The sequence below is a fragment of the Amphibalanus amphitrite genome, unplaced genomic scaffold (assembly GCF_019059575.1).
Source record: "Amphibalanus amphitrite isolate SeventyFive unplaced genomic scaffold, NRLGWU_Aamphi_draft 000940F_arrow, whole genome shotgun sequence".
NCBI classification, from domain to species: domain Eukaryota; kingdom Metazoa; phylum Arthropoda; class Thecostraca; order Balanomorpha; family Balanidae; genus Amphibalanus; species Amphibalanus amphitrite.
This window is the reverse complement of record NW_024882434.1, coordinates 234,956-257,812: the sequence shown is the minus strand read 5'-3', so window position 1 is coordinate 257,812 and position 22,857 is coordinate 234,956. Positions and strand designations below refer to the sequence as shown.

Genomic DNA, 22,857 nt, shown 5'->3' with positions numbered 1-22,857 from the left:
GAATTTTTGGCCAAGTAGGATTATTCTTATTTATATTACTGACAAAACGACACGGAATGCTTCTGGAAATCATTTTCGAGATATACATTACAACTCCGCACAAGATGAGACACAATATGCATTGCAAAGCTCTGTGAAAATACTTATTGCTCATGTGCCATATAACTCTAAACCACAATATTATTTGGTCAAGTCACAATATCCCTTGGTCATCATCAACGGTTCCATAGCCTACTCCATTTACGGTTCAGTCCTATTCCACAACTTTCTTCGGCCGCCAGTCTCTGGCGTTTGTTAAGACGAAACTGGCAGCGATGGTGGCATCGTCTTCTTGAGGACCATGAGACGCCTTCACCTGGAAACGCCAGATAGGAACGCTCAGTTTTGAACATGGATAGTGCATACGCATTGCATGTTTGGTTAGCTTTTACTTTTGGCGCATTTAGCTGTTCAGAATGAAGGCGACATCAAAACGAAGTATTGAAACACAATGCGACGAAGTTTGACGGCTCTGACACGTTTGTGTATGAACTCGCAAAGAAGTTTCAGCTGAATGACCGACACACAAGTTAAAAGCCTCACCTTTGCATTCGTTGTTCGTCGTGTTAGAAGTTTTATCGTCACGAAATACAATATTTCGGCAATGGAGACAATCGAAAAGCCTAGGAATAATCCGAGAAGACCACCAACGTTCGCTGAAAAAATGGGAAGTAATGGGGCATCATTAACCTTACCGTGCCTAACGATTGCCTATGGATAGCTTCCATTGTGAAGTGGAGCTCAACAATCAAGAGTTGCTAGAGAAAGCTCACAGGCGTACTCGCTCTCTGTTTGATTAACATGACTTACGCTACTGAAAGGTTGAAATCGGCACAAGAGTATCTCAGGGACAAATAACTAGTATTTTGGCTTTTGGTAATGCTAAAATACGTTGTTTTGGTAAGAGCCATATTGTGTTTACACTCCTAAAAAGAGGTGGCTACAGCTTTTTAAAGGAAATAGTTCACTTTCAACATGGGGTTTGGAACTGGAATAGCAGTTTTGTTGCTTGCGCTGAGACTAGCACAAATCAGAAGCTTTTACGGCCCAACGATCACCCTAGACGAAGATATTCCATTTTTCGTTCCGAAAAGAGTGCCTTGCAGAGGAATGCGTGCCTTGCTGAAGAATGCAGTCACGTCATCGTCAGCCAATCAGAATGCTGCTTACAGCCGATGAGTTTGTCCTACGCAATATGATTGGTCAACGCGTAATAAGCTTCCGCGTCAAACATTTTATATAGAATATAGTTCTTCCTATACTAAAATATAGAAAATAATCCTTTTTACAAAAACGTTTTGTTTTATTTTCTGATCATTTTGAGCATAAAAAACATAAATCCATTGCAAAATACTAATTTCAGGAAAGTGAACTATTTCCTCGGGACAGTGCACTCACCAACAAGTTGGTCCGTGGTGTACAGAACACCGCGCTTGTACCGCGTGATGGAGTTGCTCTTGAAGTACGCGTGCACTTTGACCATGTTGGCCCTGTGGTAGATCAGGACAGAACGTTACCGTTTGATACATGTTTTCGCTCACCACGGTTATTGCTTGCAATTATCAACATTTTGTTATGGGGAAATAATGGTCTCAATCATATGACAGCGCTATTGAGGGATACCCGCTGGTAGAGGAATCTTAAGGAAGGTCAGTTATAATTGTCACTGGAAACCACACACTCAAGCGTCTGCCGTCTGGCGAACAATCTGTACGAGTTTCAGATCAGTGTCCAAACTATTGTTGTTACGGAATTACAGCCATGTAAAAGCCCCTGGGGGCTCCTTGCTGCCCCACTTTTACGTTGTTACGTTCACCTGGCGTATCGGACGGCGGCTGCGTAGAGGGCATTGGCGTCGTGCTCGTTAGCCGACGGAAGGAGGTGGCCCTCAGTGGCTCCTGATAGTAGAGCTGCCAGTTTATCCCTGTCGGTCGAGTCCGGATACTGTCCTGAGGCGATGGCGTCACACAGTGCAGCCAGCTCCGCCTCCTGTGGCCAACGCCAGGAAAGGTGACGATTTTTACCGAAGTCAACCCCAGATCAATAGCAGCATTATACATTTGTCTGAACAAACAGTGACTCTGAATGCCCAGACATTAACCCAGTCTGTGTGAACGTACGCAAGGAGCTTTTGTCGCTGAATGCACGAGATGTGCTTCTTTTCATGGTTAGCCATCATACACCTTCAAATGTAGGCATGGATGATTCACGGCCTGACTGAACCATTTTCACACGTCCTTTAGCCTCGAAACCGGCCTCAGTCGGCACCTTTCTCTCACCTCCAGCGTTAGTTTGTCGTGGTGGACGGCCTTGCACATACTGGCCACGATCAGTTGCACAGTATCTCCAAAGGAGGGGTGCGAGATCAGCTCTCGGCTGGGAAACTCCGAACTGGACGTGTACGGTAGATATTTTATCTCGTCACAGGCGGGCAGACACTTCCGCCATGCCTCCTCTGATTGTCGCAGGTCCTTGGAGGCATTGTCTGAAAGGCACGGATTGGTTTGTTCAAGCCCTTGGGAGGCATTGTCTGAAAAACGTGGATTAGTTTGTTTTTTTTAGAGGCCGATGTTGGGCTCGGCGCGGTGTACCACGCGGGAATGTAGACCGACACGGCAAACGAATCAACGACCAAGAACGACCTCTCCCTTCTGACGAAACCCCCCTAAGAACGACCTCTCCCTTCTGAAGACGTTGGCCGGGTACGAGGACAAGTCCCTCGCCAAGACGCTCTTCAGCGGCTTCGCCCGACGTCACTTGCGGTATCTGAGTGACGGCCTCGTCCCGTTGGCGTTCTTTGACGAGAGCCTACCAATGCATGGAACCCGGGCCATGGTTGAGGCCCTCGCCTCGAACGAAGGCTCAGAGGACCAAGCGGGCCGTCGTTGATCTCAGCGCAGACCTGACGCAGAACACCCGCGCAGACTTCGTGACCACATCGTCGCGGATGTTCTTCGTCACTCTTGGAATTGACGACGGCTTCCTCGAGACCGCCCCTGCCGAGTGGCATGACGACTCCCGCTATGTCGCCGCAGCGGGGAAGGCCAACGGCATCACGGTGGTGAACGACTTCGCCGAGCGTGGCGTCGCTCTGATGGAAGCGTACAATTTGACCCTCACCCTCATCCAGAGGCAGTACATCCTGCAGGTGGTGGAGGCACACCGTGGAAGGTTTCCAAACGCTAGCAAAGGCACCGTCACCCGTCATCTGCAGTAATGCGCGATAGCATTCGACGCAGATGCTCATATTTTTCAGGAGGTCCAAGTTTGCCAACTGCCACAAGACCCATTGAGTCTTTTCTCAGTTTTTTTTTTATCGTTTTACAATACATCACTAGTTTTCATGTACCACAGTCTTTTGTTTTATGATTGCATCGTTATGAATAGCTGAGAAACACTGCTAATGGTTTACATACCAGAAAGGTCTACACTGCTGGCGGCCTGGCCCAAATGGCTAAAAACGTATACATTCAAGTTCGAGGAGGCACGGTTAAATATCATCCGATCCGGATGAAACTTTGCATGTGATGTTTTTATGCTATATGGAACCATAAAATGAACTGCCTTTTTGCTTTTTCAAAAAATCAGAAAATAACTGTCACCCTATTTCGCACACATAAGATCAGGGGTGTTGATTCATCGTAAGCCGACTTTTTGGAAGTTCATGAGTTTCTCTTGTTTACTGTTATTTTTTATTGCTTTTTTACTTGATTAGTGCCTTGTATTAGCCATTTTGTTCAGTAGCACGTAACATGGCCAATTTGTCGAGGCCGCTCGGGGCCGGGGTATTCCATATCATCAGGGCCTCATTAGACAAGCGAGTGCCGTGCAATTACCTGGCAAATGTACCTGGGTGGGTTAGAGCTACCTATTTGTTGGCTGTATCGATGTACTTACAGGTCAGGCGTCTGAGACAGGGTAAATGATCCTCCTCGCATATTGTTCCATTGCCTGAAATTCATTTTGTACGTTATTGTATCGCATGAATTAGGGAGAACGACATATTCACTATTATGATGTACGTGATGTCGAGGCATACATATTACATACACAACATATTCTTATGGGATGGGAAAGCTGTTGTGCGCAGCCAGGTCAATTCTGATTCCAATCACCGATTTAAATACCGGATCAAGGACATGTTGGCCAATCAGTATGTAAACCATGGAAATGAAGACATTCACATTTATGTAAGCAGCTTAAATCAGCCAATCCCATGTCTGCCCAGCGTTCAGCCAGCCTCTATTGTAGCTCCTATACTGACCGGGCATGTAGTGTGCCACGCAGCCACAGCCGTCGTGGATCCGCGCCGTCAGGTGGCTGAGAAGACAGTTGGACAGCGTGTAGACGTGGGTGTCGGCGAATTCCAGCTCCACTTCGTGCTGCTCGAAACAGTTCCTCTGCTCCGGCGTGAACGAGTGAAGCGCCTCGTCTGTGAAGAGGAAGGGTTGAAAAGATTGACGTGTGATCAATGGCTGGGGTAACTGAGTGAGAGTAAGTAATTTTTGTGCATCGAACAATCCCAGCAATCGTGAATGGAATCAAATTCAACGTGTACCGATAAATGGCACGGAACTCTGAAAATAAAATGTTCCAATGCAGTTATAGTGAATCTTGCAACGTCTGAAGAAAATCAATCTGAAAAATGGCACTGATCATTATCTTCCCGCTGTGTCTAGTCCTTGACAGAGAACTGCCGACTTTCGACCTGACCTGACCTGACCTGCGGCACAGTCCTGATGACCTCCCTGGTCCGTTTGAGCCCTGCCCAGACTGACCTGTGGTGTAGACGTGTTCTGCCGTGATGGAAATGAACATCTCATTTCCGGGCTGGATGGCCAGGCCGCGCTCACGGACCTCTGGCTCGTCATACGGTGCGTGGATCAGCACCTGGGTGTATGTTAGGGTGGGGGAGGAGATGCCGAGTCATGACGACCGTCTTGTGGAGAACTTAGGCCGGTTATATATGTGGACGGTTGATGATTCACCAGGAAGTTATTAGCTAGCACATACAATGAATCGGTGTGCTCCTGATAACTGAGGGTAGAACGGCAATGCTGGTTGAATTAGACGCGTTTTTCTTTGCTAGGTTTTCCTACCGTATACCTACGTCAAGACACTCGAATCGTATCCATGGACCTGCCGAGTCTATAATAAAAGTAAGATACCTACCATAGTGTAATAAATAACTAATAGTGTGTAATTTATTTAAATAAATAATATTTTCATTTAAATCAATAATAGTGTTATTTATTACACCCACCTACCTAGAATTCCATTGAGGGTTCTGGGATGGGAGTACTGACCTTAAATCCCACAGAGGTACTGGGAGTGGGAGTGCTGACCACGGGGAGGTACTGGGATAGGGTACTGACCTTCCCACAGAGAGGTACTGGGATGAGGTACTGACCTTGAATCCCACGGAGAGGTACTGGGAGTGCTAGTACTGACCACGGAGAGGTACTGGGCGTGGGAGTACCTATTGACCTTAAATCCCACGGAGAGGTACTGGGAGTGCGAGTACTGACCTTGAATCCCACGGAGAGGTACTGGGAGTGCGAGTACTCGTAGCGCCGCGCGTCCAGCATCATGCTGAGTCCGTTCGTGTAGCCGGCGCCCGTGTGCTTGTCCTCCTTAGCATGTTCGCCGCTGCAACATAGGCATTCGATGTGAAAAGCAGATCAGTCTGGCGGCTCATATGTCATCAATAAAGGCATAAAGCTTTAAAAACATGGCTTTCCAGTTTCCATGAAAACAAAACCAAGTTCTTTGAAACGGCTGTAAAAGTCGGAATTTAACTGAACGGTGTATCTAATAGTTAGTTACCGATATTACACCATACTGATTTCTTGCTGTCTTTCATTCAGTTTATCAGGTGGATTACCCCGCCCTGTCTGACCTGGTGTTGTCAGGTGGATTACCCTCCCCCCCCCCGCCCTGTCTGACCTCGTGTTGTCAGGTAGATTACCCCCTCCCTGTCTGACCTCGTGTTGTCAGGTGGATTGTCCCCCTCCCCGCCCTGTCTGACCTCGTGTTGATCAGGTGGATCCCGGCCCTGTCTGACCTTGTGTTGTCAGGTGGTTTACCCCGCCCTGTCTGACCTCGTATTGTCAGGTGGATTGCCCCCCCCCCCGCCCTGTCTGACCTCGTGTTGTCAGGTGGATTATCCCGCCCTGTCTGACCTCGTGTTGTCAGGTGGATTACCCCGCCCTATCTGACCTCGTGTTTTCCAATTCGAGGGAACATTGAGAACGGTCCCTGCAGTGTTGGAGTGAAGGGATGTACACTGTTCAGACGGTACGCTGAATTATGCTCGTATTATTTATTATTTTTAGCATTCGATAATCACTGTGCAATGTATTCCATTTCCCCCTATCTACGAAACGTCCCAATGAAGCTTTTACCTGGTAGATGAGCTCGGCGTTCTCCCATCTAAATGACAATTCCCAAGTAAAACATTTATCTCTATACATTTCACTTATTTGTGTTCATTGAGTCATAATTTGCAAGCCGTCTTTTTATCGAAAGGTGATGTAATTATCCAATTCAACCTCATTTCCTACCTTTACCACGATTTTTAAACATCATCTTGCATGCTTAGTGCTTACCGCCTAGTAATCGTGCTAAATACGGCGCCGGTAATTTCCGTTCATTGTTCATGGTGCGTGTTGCACTCGTCCGTTCGGTTGATCGATGGCAATGTATTAATTAGCCTCATAATCAGGAAATACTCCTGGAAGGTGGCCTAATGAACTATGGCAGTCAGGCCAAGTAGTTTGTATGCGAGCCTCCTGATAGGCCAGGCTAACCCATTTCGTGGAATTCGGCTGTCCCACCATTGATCCGACGCTTTACAATGTGATAAGAAAGCTGTGCTACTGTGTGTTGATATCCTAACAATGCATGATTACACTACAGAATGGCAACCATGCATTCGTGAATTGCGTTCCGGATCCAGGTTTCCCCCGCAGGGGGCTGACCGTGGTCAGAGCCGTTGCTTGGCCGGGACCATTGGGCTCTGGCCTCGCGGCGGCTGTGACTTCGGCCAGTAAGGGGAGTAGCGCCCCCTCGGCCCCAGCTTGACTTGCGTTCGACCTCGGCTCTGATTTGATTGTCGGATGGATTTTCTGCAAGATTGGCCCCGCAGGGGGCTGGCGGTGGCCTGGGTTCCTTGTGCCCGCGTCCTGCGGCGGCCCTGACCTCCGCCAGCAAGGGGAGTAGCGCCCCCTCGGCCCCAGCTTGACTCATGCTCGATTACAACCGGACTCGACCCTGGATTGATAGACGACAAGTCAGACCTTTCTTGGTTTCTTTTTTCCCTTTGTTTCTGATGAGTGTCTTTTTTGCGCCCGGTTCCGCTCCTTCCGGGTGTTTCTTCTCACTGCCAGCTTATACTGCCTTGCCGTCTTCTCACGTGGTTTGCACTAAGTTTTTGCACTTGTCTGTTGCCCAGCTTTCTTGCGAGCATTTTCATTGGTTGCCTTTTCTGCATTCTCACGCACCGCACGGGCACACTCGGGTGAAGTGGAATAGCGCCCCCCCTCCCTCAGCCCTAGATACACATATGTGTGATCTTGTCTTTGCCCACATTTGCTGGATTTGATGTTTGCACAATGCCATTGCCAGTCGGCCGCGTTGCCGTCTTCTCACGCGAATTTCTCCTGGCTGGTTTGCACTCATTTGGTTGCCTACCTCATCGGTTTCGCACGCTTCCCAGTTTTTTTTTTAACACTTGCTCATCTTCTCTGTGCACGATTCCATTGCATAATGCGATTCCAGTCTCTAATCGTGCCATCTTCTCACGTGAATTGCTCTTGGTCGTCTTGTACCCGTTTGTTGCCCATATTTCTTTTGCGGTCACTGGCATTGGCTGCGTTTTCAGTCTTCTTGCGCTGTACCGGTCTTGCAGGCTGCTTGCCTCACCGGTTCCGCACGCTTCCCCAGTTTTTTTTTTACACTTGCTTATCTTCCTTGTGCACGATTCCATTTCCAGTTTGCTGCATTGCACTCTTTTCACGTGAATTGCTCTTGGTTGTTTTGTACCTGTCTGTTGCCTTTTTTGCGGATACTCGCGTTGATTGCCATATGTGTGATCTTGACTTAGCCCACATTTGCTGGATTTGATGTTTGCCCAATGCCATTGCCAGTCGGCCGCGTTGCCGTCTTCTCACCTGGCTGGTTTGCACTCATTTGGTTGCCTACCTCATCGGTTTCGCACGCTTCCCAGTTTTTTTAACACTTGCTCATCTTCTCTGTGCACGATTCCATTGCATAACGCGATTCCAGTCTCTAATCGTGCCATCTTCTCACGTGAATTGCTCTTGGTCGTCTTGTACCCGTTTGTTGCCCATATTTCTTTTGCGGTCACTGGCATTGGCTGCGTTTTCAGTCTTCTTGCGCTGTACCGGTCTTGCAGGCTGCTTGCCTCACCGGTTCCGCACGCTTCCCCAGTTTTTTTTTACACTTGCTTATCTTCCATGTGCACGATTCCATTGCCAGTTTGCTGCATTGCACTCTTTTCACGTGAATTGCTCTTGGTTGTTTTTGACTGTGACTTCCGCCGGGAAGTCACAGTCTGTTCGCTGTACCTCCCTCCTGGTACAGCTTTCCCGGAGGCAGAACTGCGCCACCTTCTCTGTGAGCTCCCGGCACCAGTCCTTGTGGTGGGCGACTTCAACGCTCATAGCACGGTATGGGGATGTGATCACATCGGCCCACGTGGTCGTGCCTTAGAAAGTTTTATTTGCGATGAGTCGCTTTGTATTTTAAATACAGGGCAGCGAACCCATTTTACTCTGCCTTCCGGCCAAACATCGGCGCTTGACCTGAGTTTGGCAAGTCCGCTTCTAGCTCACCTCTTTACTTGGTCGGTACATGACGACCCACTCGGCAGTGACCACTTTCCGGTGTGGATTGCGTACCAGGTGTTGAGTCTTTCCACTTATGATTGCCTTAGATTGAGGTTTCAATTCAACTTAAGTTAAGCAAATTACGTTAATGTCATTTTTACTCAATGTGCTACGTCACCGTGTCTAGCAACTCAAATTACTCAAATTAATATCAAAATAAAAGTCTACGATTCAAATCCTTTTCTATTCTCTCCAAGACCATTCTCTCTCACCAGCCACATAACATTCTCAATTTCTTGTGACACACATTCTCTGCACGTACACTTTTGACAAACATACTCTTTTCTGTAGAGCTTAAATAAATGCGCACCTCCCGTTAGCAATCACAATCCTCTTTGGATATTCTACATTCTCCCCCGAGGTGGAATTCATTCCTCAGGTGGAGAGGCCGCCTCCAGCAGGTACAGCTTCTGAATAGGACGCCGCACGTCCCCCCGGAGGGTGTGCACGGTCGCGGCCCGGGACCGCCCGTCCCGGCCAGGGTGCAGGGTCTTCACTGTGCCCGTGGTCCAGACGAGCCGGTTGGATGACCTCTCCCCCTCGATCAGCACAACATCGCCCGGTGCCGGCTCGAGGTCCACTCTTGAGGCGTTGTGACGGAAGTCTCGCAAGTTCCGAAGGTACTCGCGCTGCCACCGAGTCCACAGGCTGGTGACGATTCTCTGCTGGTAGCGGCGCCTCCGCGTCAGCTCTTCCGATTGCCTCCCGGCAGCCTCGCTCCGTTCGAAGGCACAGTGCAGAAAGTCAGCGGGTCGTAGCGGTTGAATATCATCGGGATCATCGCTGACGGGCGTTAGAGGTCTCGCATTGATCGCTGACTCCACCGAGCACAGAACGGTCTCCAACTCTTCCCACAACATCAGTGAAGATCCCAGGGTGCGTCGCAGAGCGGCCTTGGTGAGTCCCACCATCCGCTCCCAAAAGCCGCCCCACCACGGAGCGCGCTCAACGATGAAGTGCCATTTGACACCCTCTGCAGCCAGCACGGACGCAGCGCCACGGAATGTTGTGGCGTTGTCACTCATGAGGCTGGCCGGGCAGCCTCGTCGGGCGCTAAATCGGCGGTAAGCCTTCATGAAGTCCTCTGTTGTCAGCGACTTCACCATTTCCAGATGAACTGCACGAACTACTGCGCAGGTGAAGACGGCGATATACGCCTTGAGGGGGCAGGAATTTCTTCCCTGTCTCACATACAGTGGCCCAGCGAAGTCCACACCTGTTCTGCTGAAGGGCCGGGCCGGTGTGGTCCGACTGCGGGGTAGAGGGGCCGGCCTCTGGTGGCAGAACGGTCTGGCGCGGAACAGGTGACAGCTCCGACAGCTCAGCAGCACTGACCGCACCTTCTGTCGTCCCCGAACGATCCAATACCGATCACGGATGGCGCTCAAAACTTGCGGGGTGCCGGCATGACACAGCTGCTTGTGCGTCTTCTCGATCAAGAGATGTACGAATCTATGATCCGGTGGCATGATGATTGGCCGCTTTTCCTCCTCTGGCAACGCAGCATAGTGCAGCCTGCCTTCCTTTCTCAGGACCTCCCCGTCCAAGAACGGACCGAGATCTTTTATTCTCGATCCAGGGGGCACGGTGTGACCGGCTTTCAGAGCCTCCACTTCTTCACTGAACTGAGAGAGTTGCGCGTCCAGAATCCAAAGTCGCTCCGCCCTCGCGAGCTCTTCTGCTGTCATGATACCGTCTTGCTTCTCTGACGATCTGCTATTACAGATCCAGCGCAGGACGTAAGCTGTGACTCTCAGGAGCTTGTTCAAACTGCTGAACCGTTGAATATTGATCAAACGACCAATACCTGGCGCAGGCTCATAGCTGCTGGAGGCCGGAAGTGCTTGCTTTCTCTCTTCGACCTTGCATTCCGCAGGTTCCTGTTCATTTCGCATCCCCTGTGGCCATCTGATTTTCGCTTCTCTGAGCCACTCAGGTCCGTGCAGCCAGAATTCACCTTTCATTTTCTCTGCCGGCGCGCCACGGGAAGGCAGGTCGGCGGGATTCTCCGCTCCGGGACAGTGGTTCCAGGCAGCAGGAGAGCTGAGGCTTTGGATCTCGCAGACTCGGTTCTTCACGAACACACCCCAGCGTCTGGCGTCGCTACGGATCCAGTGCAGAGCCACCATCGAGTCCGTCCAGAAGTACACGGCTTGTGGTGTCGCGTGCAGCTGCTGCCTAACATAGCAAGCTAGCCGAGCACCAATCAGGGCCGCTGTCAGCTCCAGTCTCGGCAGTGACACCGGCTGGCGAGGTGTGAGCCGCGACTTGGACATCACCAGGGCAGGCGGGCCGACTGTCTGATCCTGTTCAGCGGCTCTTGTGTACGCCACAGCAGCGTACGCCTCTTTGCTGGCGTCACAGAAGATGTGGAGCTGGTATCCGTCTTGAAGTCTGTTTCCATATGGTCTGGGCACAGAGAAGCCGTTCAGTTGATGGAGCTCCGTCAGCCATTGTCTCCAGCTCCTGCAGACACCCTCGGAAGCCCGCTGGTCCCAGGCCAGACCATCCAGCCACAGCTGTTTCAGCATCATCTTGGTGCGCACGGAGAATGGTGTAAGCATTCCCAACGGATCGAAGAAACGTGCTGACATGCGAAGAATACTCCTCTTCGTCTCTGGTGCTTCGGTAGCGAGCTCCGCGAACTTGCGCGTTTCAAACACCAACTTGTCTTGGTCTGGAACCCAGTTTATTCCTAACACCTTGCAAGCTGTGTCAGGATGGGCTCCGAGCACCTTGGTCTGTTCACCGCTGCTTATGTCTTCTGACCGGCTCACCGTCCACTTTCTCATGTTCATCCGTGCGGCTTCAAATATTTCCCTGGTTCGCTCAACCAGAGTCTGCGCCTCATCCTGAGTGTCCACGCTTGTTATCAAGTCATCACAGTAGATGTCCCTCTGTAACTTGTCAACCAGGTCCGGATCTGACTCTCCATACTGCTGCAGGTGTTTTCTGAGGGCGGCCTGCAGTAGGAACGGTGAGGGCTTGACTCCGAAAACTACTCGAGTCATCCGGTAGAGAACTGGATCTCGATCGGTGGCGTTCTCCCTCCAGAGAAACCGTGTCACATCCCTGTCTTCAGGATGGAGCGACAGCTGCAGAAAAGCTTTCTCTATGTCCGCTGTCACGCCCACGCTCTTCGTCCGGAATCTCAGGAGCACCCCTGTCAGGTCAGCGATCAAGTTGGGTCCCGCCAGGAGGTGGTCGTTCAGTGACTGATTCGGAGGGCCAGCTGCCGCATCAAACACCACTCTGACTTTATCATCCTTGTATACTGCGTGGTGAGGAAGGACGTGCACCGGTCCATCTGGAACAGCCGGCGCCTTCTCAGCATGTCCCTGCTCTAAGTAGTCTTGCATCGCATCATCATATTGCTTGAGACGCCCGTTTTTTCGTAGCTGTCTTTCACAGACCTCAAGGCGAGCCAGAGCCTGCGCTCCATTTGTCTGTATCTCTGCATGTCCGGGCTTCCAGGGCCAGCGGACCTCATACCGACCATCTGGAAGGCGGTTACAAGTATCTTCGAAGTGTTTTGTAGCGAGTTCTTCCAGTTCTCTCTTAGAGTCGCGGTCACTGACTCCTTCGCTGCTTATCCCAATGCTTTCCAGGTTCCATAGCTCTTCCAGAAGGCGATCAGTCGACTCGGCCCTGATGAAGTTCACGATACTTGGCGTCGACTCTGTGATGCTCCGGCCTGAACGTCCAGCCAATATCCAGCCGAATCGTGATCCCATGGCCACGGGTCCGTCCTCTCCCTTCTTCATTCTCCCGTCAATCACATCTTGCATGTAGTCAAGACCGATTAGGATATCGATCTCTACGTTGAGGGGATCAGCGCTGGGCTCCTCAGCCAGTTTCAGGCCAGCCAAATGCAGATGGCCACGGAGATCCTCTTGCGTCACGGCGGGAGGTGGACTGCAGATGACTGGCATTTCGTACGCTGTCAGAGTGATTCTGCTATCCTCGTTATGTGTTGCTGATAGGGTTACTTTTACCCTATCACTGGCCTGCTGCAGCCCCTGGCCGCCTCCGAAGGTGTGGACCCGCAGGTGCTCTTGGCTCAGCACCTCGCAGCCCAACTCACGCGCTGTCTTCGTCCGTATGAAAGACTGGTTGCTTCCAGAGTCCAGCATTATTCTGACAAGTCGTGCTCCTGTTGCTCCTGTCGCTTTTACCTGGGCCGTCTGCATCAGAACTGCTCCTTCCTTTCTAGTCATGTGGGTGCTAGCTGCCGTCGCTGATGCCTCCCGTACGTTTCCATCTCGCGCGCTGGAGCTGGCAGTAGATGGCAAGCTGGACCGCGGAGCGCAGACCAGCTGGTTGTGCTTCCCACCGCAAAGCGGACATCTGGGCTTGTCCTCCCTGCAGTGCGCGGCGAGGTGTCCCGGCTGAAAGCACAGGAAGCAGGCCCCACGCCGCATCACCTGCTCTCGACGCTCCGCGGCTGAGAGCGTCTGAGCCCTTCGGCACTCTTCGGTCGGGTGTGGAAACTGGCAGAACAGACAGTTCTGGCCCTGTTCTCGAGAAGTTCGCAGCGCTGTCGCTGAGCTAGTGGTTCTAGATGTTGCGTGCGCGGTATGGTCTTCCGTGACCGTCGCACGCCTACTCAGACTGCTGGGAGACCGATCATGGGCTTCCAAGAACCTTTGCGCATACTCAGCTAGCTCATCTAAGCAGTAGGTGGCCTTTTCTCGCAAATAGATGGCGAGGGGCTTGGGACAGGTGTTCATAAACTGTTCGTGAATGATCAAGTTTTTCAGACCCTCGAATGACTGATCAGTTTTAGTCAGCGTGATCCATTTCTCTAGGTAACTAGCCAGACGAAAAATAAACTGCTGGGGGCTCTCATCCGGCTCCGGCTTGGCATCACGCATTCTTAGCCGGTAGCCTTCTCCAGTGAGGCCATACCTGTGCAGGAGAGCCGACTTCAGTTTCATGTAGTCGTTGGCGTCATCCTCCTTCATTCGGGTGTAAACTTCGAGCGCTCGACCTGACAGCAAAGCGCTGAGACTGACAGCCCATTCCGATTCGTCCCATCCGTTTACTCTGGCCAGTCGCTCAAATCGGTTAAGGTAGCTGTCAAGATCATCCTTGCCATCCGTAAACGCAGGCAGTTTGGGTCGCTTGACGGCCGGCACTGAATGGGCAGGCTCGCTCGGCTGCTGCGGCTCCCTGGAACCACCGGTGCTCTCTAATTCTGCTCTCTCCAATCTCAATCGCTCCATTTCCAGCTCATGTCGTCTTAAGAGTTCTCGCTCTTCTCTTTCTTCTTTTCTCGCCTTTTCTTCTCTTTCTTCTTGTCTTGCCTTTTCTTCTCTTTCTTCTTGTCTTGCCTTTGCCCTCTCTGCCCTGTCTACTTGCTCGTTCGCGTACTTCAAGGCTGATTCGCCGCTTAAACCATACTTCTCGGCCAGTTCCAAGTATTCTTTGAGTCCTGTCACGGTCACCATAATGTTGAGTCTTTCCACTTATGATTGCCTTAGATTGAGGTTTCAATTCAACTTAAGTTAAGCAAATTACGTTAATGTCATTTTTACTCAATGTGCTACGTCACCGTGTCTAGCAACTCAAATTACTCAAATTAATATCAAAATAAAAGTCTACGATTCAAATCCTTTTCTATTCTCTCCAAGACCATTCTCTCTCACCAGCCACATAACATTCTCAATTTCTTGTGACACACATTCTCTGCACGTACACTTTTGACAAACATACTCTTTTCTGTAGAGCTTAAATAAATGCGCACCTCCCGTTAGCAATCACAATCCTCTTTGGATATTCTACACCAGGATACCCCGACACTGGGGAAGCGCCCACAACGGTGGAACCTGCATAAAACCGACTGGGCCGAGTTTTCCGTTTTGATGGAAACCTCGTTGTCCAGTGCCGACGGCTGTATTCCATCGGCGGAAGCTTTTACGTCTTTACTTTTAAGCTCCGCCGAAGCGTGCATCCCTAAGACATCAGGACAGCCCCACCGCACTCCCGTCCCTTGGTGGACGGAAGAGTGTAGGAACGCAATCCGAGCACGGAAACGCGCCTTCAAGCAGTTTAACCGAAACAGCACCATGGAGAACCTCATCGCTTTCAAAAAAGCGCGGGCTTTTGCACGACGCACAATCAAAGAGGCAAAGGTCAGATCATGGCGCACCTACGTTAATTCTTTAAACCGGTTTACTCCGACGAGCCAGGTGTGGTCACGCATAAAGCGCATCTCGGGTCGGCTCAGCTCTTCTCCACTTCCGACTCTGAGGGTGAACAACTCTGATATAATACATCCTTTTGATGTCGCGGAGGCTATAGCTAGAACACTCTCAGAGCGCTGCCGGGGTGACGCTCCCTCGCAGCCCGCACTAGGGCGAGCCCGACCCCAGCTTGGCTTGGCGGATTTTTCCACTGACGAACATGTAGAATATAACGAGCCTTTTACAATGACTGAACTGAAACACGCCATATCCTCGCTTCGAAGTGTCGCCGAGGGCCCAGACGCCATTCACAACTCCATGTTGAAGCGCCTTCCTTCTATCGCCCTGGAAACACTGTTAGCGATATTTAACTCGCTATGGGAGAGCGGTTTGTTTCCTGCAGCATGGCAAGAGGCCACGGTGATCCCCATTTTAAAGCCTGGCAAGTCGGGACTTGACCCACTTCACTACCGTCCTATCTCATTGACCTCTGCTCTTTGCAAGTTGATGGAGAAGATGGTGAATGCTCGCTTGAGTTGGTTTCTGGAACATAACGACATTTTTACGGACGCGCAGTGTGGTTTCAGGAAACACCGCAGTTCAGTTGACCATATCTTAGCTCTTGACACCGAAGTGAGGACCGCTTTTACCGAAAAGAAACACCTTGGGGCTATCTTTTTTGATATTGAGGCTGCTTACGACACAGTTTTACGGCAGATCATCTTGAGGAAGCTTCTCAGCTATGGTATCCGTGGCTGTATGGGCTTTTTCATTTGCAACTTTTTATCTTATCGCACCTTTCGTGTCAGGGTTGGAAACCACTTGTCCAGCTCCCACCTTCAGGAGAATGGTATTCCACAGGGAGGCGTCTTGAGTGTGGCACTTTTTGCTATCATGATTAATGACATTGGCGACAGACTCCCAACGGCTATAGGGAGATCCCTTTTTGTCGACGATTTGGCGGTATGGTTCTCCGCCTCAAGTGCGCGGCACACGTCACGACAACTTCAGCTCGCTGTGACGCGTTTAGAAAAGTGGAGCAAGGATAATGGCCTTAAGTTCTCAACTTCAAAGACTGTGGCTGTTCACTTTTGCCGCCGCCGCTGCCACGATCCTGATCTTGGAATCCGCCTCTACGGGCGAAATATCCCCACGCAGCCGGTTGCAAAGTTTCTTGGTGTTGTTTTGGACAGACGTCTGACGTACAACGAGCATTTTCAAACTCTTCGTGAGAGATGTTTTAAAACTCTAAATATTTTAAAATGTGTATCACGTACGTCGTATGGAGCTGACCGACGAACCTTGCTTTTACTTTACCGCTCTCTGGTACGTTCAAAGCTCGACTACGCAAGTTTCATTTATGACAGCGCCAGCGAGTCGCGTAAGAAAATGCTTGACACCATTCACCATGCCTCACTTCGCGTTGCTACGGGTGCTTTCCGTACTTCGCCAACAAGCAGCGTTCTGGCTGAGGCTCACGAGCCACCGTTATCTCTCCGTCGCCAGATGTTGGGCATGCGGTATGTTTTAAAACTTCGTCAATTTCCCTCGCACCCGGCATACCCGTATGTCTTCTCGCGAGAGATCAGTCGGTCTGACAGAGTGGCTGGTCGATCGACTTCCTTCGGTGGACGTATGCAAGCTCTCTTCTCAAAAGCAAACATTTCTCTTCGCGGCGTGAGGCGCACGTGGAGCGCGCCCTCGCCGCCCTGGAGAAATGCGTATCCACGAATCGATCTTTTACTGACAGACATCAGGAAGGACGATCAGCCGCCATGCACACTACGAGCACGGGCGCTGGAACACATTGCCTCATATGATGGTTTTACCTCGGTTTTTACAGACGGCTCGAAAACAGAACATGGTGTCGGCTGCGCTTTTGTGACTGGTCATGACACACGCACATTCTCTTTGCCAACTTCTGCCTCTGTTTTTTCTTCCGAGCTCGTTGCGATTGAGAAGGCTTTGTGTTTTATCGAGGTGTCTGACAGCTCCTGCTATCTGATCTTGTCAGACTCCCTTAGCAGCCTCTTATCTTTACGGAGTTTTAATCCAGACAACCCGATAGTACAAGACATTTTATCTCGTCTTACGTCGGTGGAACGAGCAGGTAAATTCATCCAGTTCTGCTGGATACCGAGCCATGTGGGGATAAGAGGCAACGAGCTTGCCGACGCGGCCGCAAGACGCGCGGCCGCGGCCCCCTGCCTCCGTCGTTTGCCTCTGCCGGCTCGCGATTTTTACCCAGCCGTTCGATCTTTTACGACGTTTAGCTGGCAGACAGAGTGGCGTCTCCATGGATCCGAGAAGCTACGAAAGGTGAAACCTACTCTGGAGCCCTGGCAGTCCTGCTTTCAAGGCAAAAGACACCATGAAGTGGTCCTCTGCAGACTGCGGATAGGGCATACATATGCAACGCATGGCTATCTCCTCCGTGGAGATGATCAACCAACATGTAGCCATTGTGCCGTGCCGCTCACAGTCACTCACATTCTCTTAAGTTGCCCGCACCTCGAACCAAACCGGACACGCTGCCTCGGCCGCATTGCCCCAGGCACCACCATTCGCCACCTGCTGGGTGATGACTCACCCTGGGTTTTATCCGGCAGCATCTTTTCTTATATTCAATCCATCAGTTTTCCTGTGATATACTCGTTTTACTAGTATAACGCATCTCAAGTAGTTCTAGTCTTCTTCAGTTCGTCAGTTCTCTGTTGACATATCCGCTTTACCAGTACAGCGTTATGGGCGCAAAATGACCACCGCAGTCGACGCGCCCGTAAACCCCAATGAACGAACGAACGAACGAAGATCCAGGTTTCAACATAACAAAAGCGGCTGTTAAAATTTGAACTTTTGTTTTAATCATTAATTAATTCAAACCCATTGTTGGTCAAGTAATGAGTCATCGTTATTTCTTTCTTTGTTTTGACCTAGAACCAGGTTTCGTCCGCCGGCAGGCCGACTTCTCGTCCCTGGCCGTTCCCCGATACACCTTTCTGGGGTATCCCTCGATACACCTCTCTGGGTTGACCCGAGTTACACCTTCAGGAATGTCCTCGGATATACCTCTCACTCTCTCAGTCCTTCACACTCACTGTTGGTGCTCGAAGTCGGCGTTAAACACGCAGCAGTAGCCGAAATCGGTGTGGAGCGGCTCGAACAGCTCCTTACACGAATGGGGCGTGTTGCGCCACGAGCAGGCGGAGATCATCTCCTCGCAGGAGGGCGACGTCTGTGGGTGAACAGCGTGAGCACAGACACAGGTCGACTGATCGTAGTGCATACTAGGGTCAGTTGAAGCTGTTTCAGCTATTGGTCATGATAGGATGCCTCCAGAGGTCATTTAGACTCATTTTTCTATATTTGCCGACTGGGATCGTCTTTTTCTCCGCCAATGGTGCCATAACTCGTTATATATTAGCCAATAGCAGAGCTGTAACACCTAATAGCAGAGCTAGCACATCTCCTGCGTTTCGCCGACTTTCCACTGTATGAAGAATGTGCGGTCAGCTTCTCGACAGAATGGGCGCCGACGACAATACCCCTTGGGCCTGGTAACATCCATGTCCCGGGTGCCACTGACCAGCTCTATGATGCGGAGCACCTGCTCGGTGGTGAAGTGCTCCTCGTCGTAAAGCTCGTGGCACTGGTCACCCTCGCAGCTAGTGGTGGCATAGATATTCTCCAGCACGTGCTCGACACGCTCGTGCCACTCTGTGTCGTTGGCAAACACCACTCTGTCGAACAGGAGGGCGAACAAGTCAGTGTAATTGTTTATTTCAGTGATGGCTGCACGCTGTCGAATGTCAGTGGGATTCCCACGCCTGAGAGTTGGTGTGAGGAAAAAAGGCTTATTCACCTGCGTGCCAACAGCCAACGGACCGAGGTAGGTATACACCCGCTCAGTGCTCAGCCCAGGTTGCGCTGCATTGCTCGAGCTCCTCTGCTCGCAACTTATAAAGCATGCATGGGCACCTGAAGCAGTTGAGACGATTCAATATCTATGATACTCGCTATTCTCATCAAAGCATTCACAGTAGCCCAGCGGGCCTATACTAAACATTGCTGATCGATATATTCTCAAGCTTATTCCATCATCTCCGTTTTATTCCACTTACCCTAACACTAAACCTTGTAAATAGTGACCGTCGGACTGACCAGTAACTATCACTCAGCACATGACGACACCTCCGATCACAGTTCACCTTAGCACGTGCTGTTGTTCGGGAGGCCAGCGCCCGCTGTTGAGTCTCGCTCATCACCTTCCCAGCACCTCCCTCACCTTCCTAGTTGGTCGGGCAACATGCGCCCGCTGTCGAGTCCTGCTCAGCGCCCGCTGTCGGGTCTGTCTCACCTTCCCAGCACCTGCTGTTGGTCGGGCGGCATGCGTCGGCTGTCGATCTTGTTCATGTTGCAGACGGTCAGTGCCGGGAAGCGCAGCCGGTGCACGGGGTAGTCGGTGTTGTCGATGCTCAGCAGTGTTGGCGTGTAGTAGTAGGTGATGACTACGCGGTAGATGAAGTAGCCAGAGGCGATCACCATGGCGAGAAGAATGGCCAGCCAGTAACACCTGCCGGGAGGGTTAAGTGGGGTCGCGCGAGGGATAATGTGGTTAGGGGCGTTTGTCCATGATATCATAAACAAAACAGACCAAATGTGATCTTTTTTCATCAATGCATGACGAAAAATGCTTATGTTTTTGGTTGGTATGCCCGTAATGCGTCGTATATACCCACGCGTTGTGTACGTAATGCCATATACTATGAAGTAAACTTTCAGTCAACATAACGTAAAAGCAGTCTTAGTTGGACAATTTCCAGATGTGCGGATTCATGGGACTGCAGCAGTCGTCCTAATGTGAAACGGAACATTCTCTGTCGTTCGTGCTCCAGCTCCATTATGGCTTATAAGCCACATTTACTGCTGCGAGTAAATCGTGATTCGTTGGGTCATCATCTGTTGATATTCCACAGATGCCTACCCTAATATAGGTTGGCATCTGTTCTCGGGCGAGGATCTGGATGCATGGGGTAGGGTATCGGACGGCTCAAGACTCTCTTCATTTATGCAAGATTGATTTTGCCAATGATGACTTTTGTTAGGTGAATTAAAAAAAACTAAGAAATATATAGGTGGTTTGAATGCCTCCTTGATAATGACATCTATCTAGTCCAGTCCACACCTGCCACACATGGTAGTAATATTGTTCGTGACTAGCTCTAGCATGTACCTATCATTTTAATTGCCGGTCGTGCATTACTTGCGGCGCTACACACGGCATTTTCACCGAACCAAGGCGTGGACGGACGGCCAAAGTTCGGTGTTACTGTTATCGTCCCGATCGGTCGGGACGATAACAGTAATCGGCCGGGTTTTCAATCAGTTACAACGCAGAATGCGTTTATTCCGTTATCCTGTCGTGACTTGTATCTACGTAGACTGTAGTCATATTCTATGACTAATTTGTTCACTTTTAACACAAGTGCCAGACGTAATATGCACCGGTCCGACTACGCTGGCTATTTGTCGGTTGGAGCGTGTTCAAGGGGATTCCCCACGGACTCAGGTTCGTTAAAACAAACGGTCAATGCAGGCCATGTCGGTTTTCATGTATATTGTATACCTGTTCCCACTAGCACTGCCCGAGGCACTTACAATTTCGGGAAAACTACCTCGACTGATGGTTCCTCGGTGCCCGCGGTGTTTGTGTTTGAAGGATGTGCTGAGGTCATTGCTTTGTTTCTGTAGCATTCTGTATGCAGAATACGGTTTGCCTTGAGGACACTAGAGCTAACGATCAATTGCTGCGAAGCAAGACGTGGATAAAATATGAAAATTGTCATTGGACTCCGCACTCCGGACAGCTGGGGTGTCATTGGTTTCTCGTAATGGCCATTGTGGCGGGCATAGCATAGTTAGCAGAGTGAGGCCTGACCATCATACAATGCTTGAGAAAGGAATTTGTTAGGGCTCGGTAGTCGGTGCTACGTAAGAGCAATGTGAGTGGGGTAATTGATAAGATAAGATAAACAACAATGACCTCTTCATTTTTTTTTATGTGTGCAAGCTAGGCATATAACTTCGCAGTTCCACGCTTGTCGATGCTCATTGCTCATGCTACCTCACTCACCTATCCCAACCGCTGGCTGTCTGTAGGTACTTGATGCCGTGCAATGTTGTGTTATTGCAATATTCTTCCAGGAGACAGTCATCTTCTGCGATCTGCAATATTTCGAGACGCAATGCATTAATGACTGGTGTGCCTTGTGTAACGTATGAATTAAATATCTCGGTTAGGCCCGCGCTTATCTTTGTATGCATCTCAGTGACAGCTCACTCTTCGATCGCAAACTTCTAACATCTGGGTCTTACCCGTGGTTGTGTGGGCTGCGCTGTGGAGCTTTGGGTGACTTTTGATGGTGCAGCAAATTTCCAGCCTGGTGGTCGGTTCGGGTAGATTTTGATCACGTTCTTCTCCCGCGCTGCCTGTACCAATAAACGACGGAAACACATCAAGCATGCCTTATGCTGAAACACTCAAAACAGTATGTATTTTAGGAATAATGGTTCTGTAAAGTTGTTGAGCAGCCGCTCCAACTTACCCTGGCCGTCCGCAGCAGACCTGCCGACACTCGGCGCGTTTGGTCGACCTTCGTCATTCTCTCGGCTGTCGTGCTCGACGCTGGCGCCCGTCGCGGTCGACGATGCCGCCCTTTCCTCGCCGTCGGTCGGGGTCGACTCCGTGTCTGTGCCGGTGGACAGCCAACCCGCCCCAACAGCCCAATCCGCTGTCCCTCCACCAATGCGCACGCAATGCTCGGGCCACCTAAAGCGGCGCGTATCCACGGAAACCCATCGCATTATACCCCAGGATATCAATGAACGAAAGGCGCCATTTACTGACGCGAGCCGGTGGCAGTTGTAGTCGAAATGGACCATTGTTTGCGCCGCTGTGCTGTCGCTCAGTCAGTGGATTATTCAGTGGGAGGCTGCGCTGGGGCGTTGGGTCCCAAGGCTTGCGCCAGACGGTAATGGGTCACCTGGTTGCTGATGTATGACAGCATGATGAGGTCGGACTCGGTAGTCATGTGAAAATGCCGCGAAATTCGATATGCGAGTCTGGATGTGCCTATTGCACACAAAGGATGCTACGGAAATAATGATAGACCATTGTCAGGCTATTCACAGACTTGTGCCTACCGGCATACAAATGCCTACTGCCTAGTGAAGACAAATGTCGCCTACCTACTCACTGGTGCCTGGTAACTGCCGGAGCTTTTGTCATCACAGAGCTGCATGTGGCGTGTATGTTCGTGCTAGAATAGTCAGTCGCGCAGAATGCCTGGGACGTTTAGTCGTCGTGCCACCTGACGCTAAACGTGGCTCATTTTGCATCAGCAATAGGTGTGCTTTCTGATGTAATATTTTAGTGCAGTACACAGTATTATATAATTCCAAAGAATTTCCCCATCCCGGGATGGAATATACATGATCTTAACATACATTTTCACTCGCTATCGTATTCAAGCCTAGTTAAACAAATCTTAGTCCTATCAACAAATCGTCACGCTGCATTGAAATGTATGGGGTAGTGTTGATCATAACCCCTAAAAATGATAGATAGAACCTATCGGGATTGCTTCGATCTAGAAGTGACGTACTGTTAGTTTATCTATATTTTAGTTGCCTGTCATTGTTTCAAATCCGAAGTGTCCCGCTCG

The 22,857-nt window shown here is 50.4% G+C and overlaps 1 protein-coding gene across 1 annotated transcript; it reads right to left on the bottom strand.

The window, feature by feature from the left end:
• Positions 1–60: 60 nt before the first annotated feature.
• Positions 61–22,075, bottom strand: LOC122368338 (pickpocket protein 28-like). The gene is made up of 12 exons (XM_043342180.1): positions 22,041–22,075; positions 19,491–19,706; positions 18,720–18,873; positions 18,232–18,368; positions 5,568–5,688; positions 4,818–4,929; positions 4,304–4,471; positions 2,319–2,524; positions 1,856–2,028; positions 1,438–1,529; positions 583–695; positions 61–355 (listed from the first exon to the last, which is right to left on the bottom strand). Exons 1-12 carry the CDS (start codon positions 22,073–22,075, stop codon positions 254–256), a joined length of 1,629 nt encoding a protein of 542 aa, XP_043198115.1. The 3' UTR covers positions 61–253.
• Between the last annotated feature and the right edge of the window lie 782 nt (positions 22,076–22,857).

Coding starts and splice junctions, on each gene's coding strand:
- LOC122368338 (XM_043342180.1), bottom strand. CDS start 22,075: ATGGTCCATTTCGACTACAACTGCCACCGGCTCGC. Junction 18,369..18,719: donor TGCTCCGCATCATAGAGCTG/GTCAGTGGCACC, acceptor GTTCACCCACAG/ACGTCGCCCTCCTGCGAGGA. Junction 696..1,437: donor CACCACGGACCAACTTGTTG/GTGAGTGCACTG, acceptor CCATTTTTTCAG/CGAACGTTGGTGGTCTTCTC.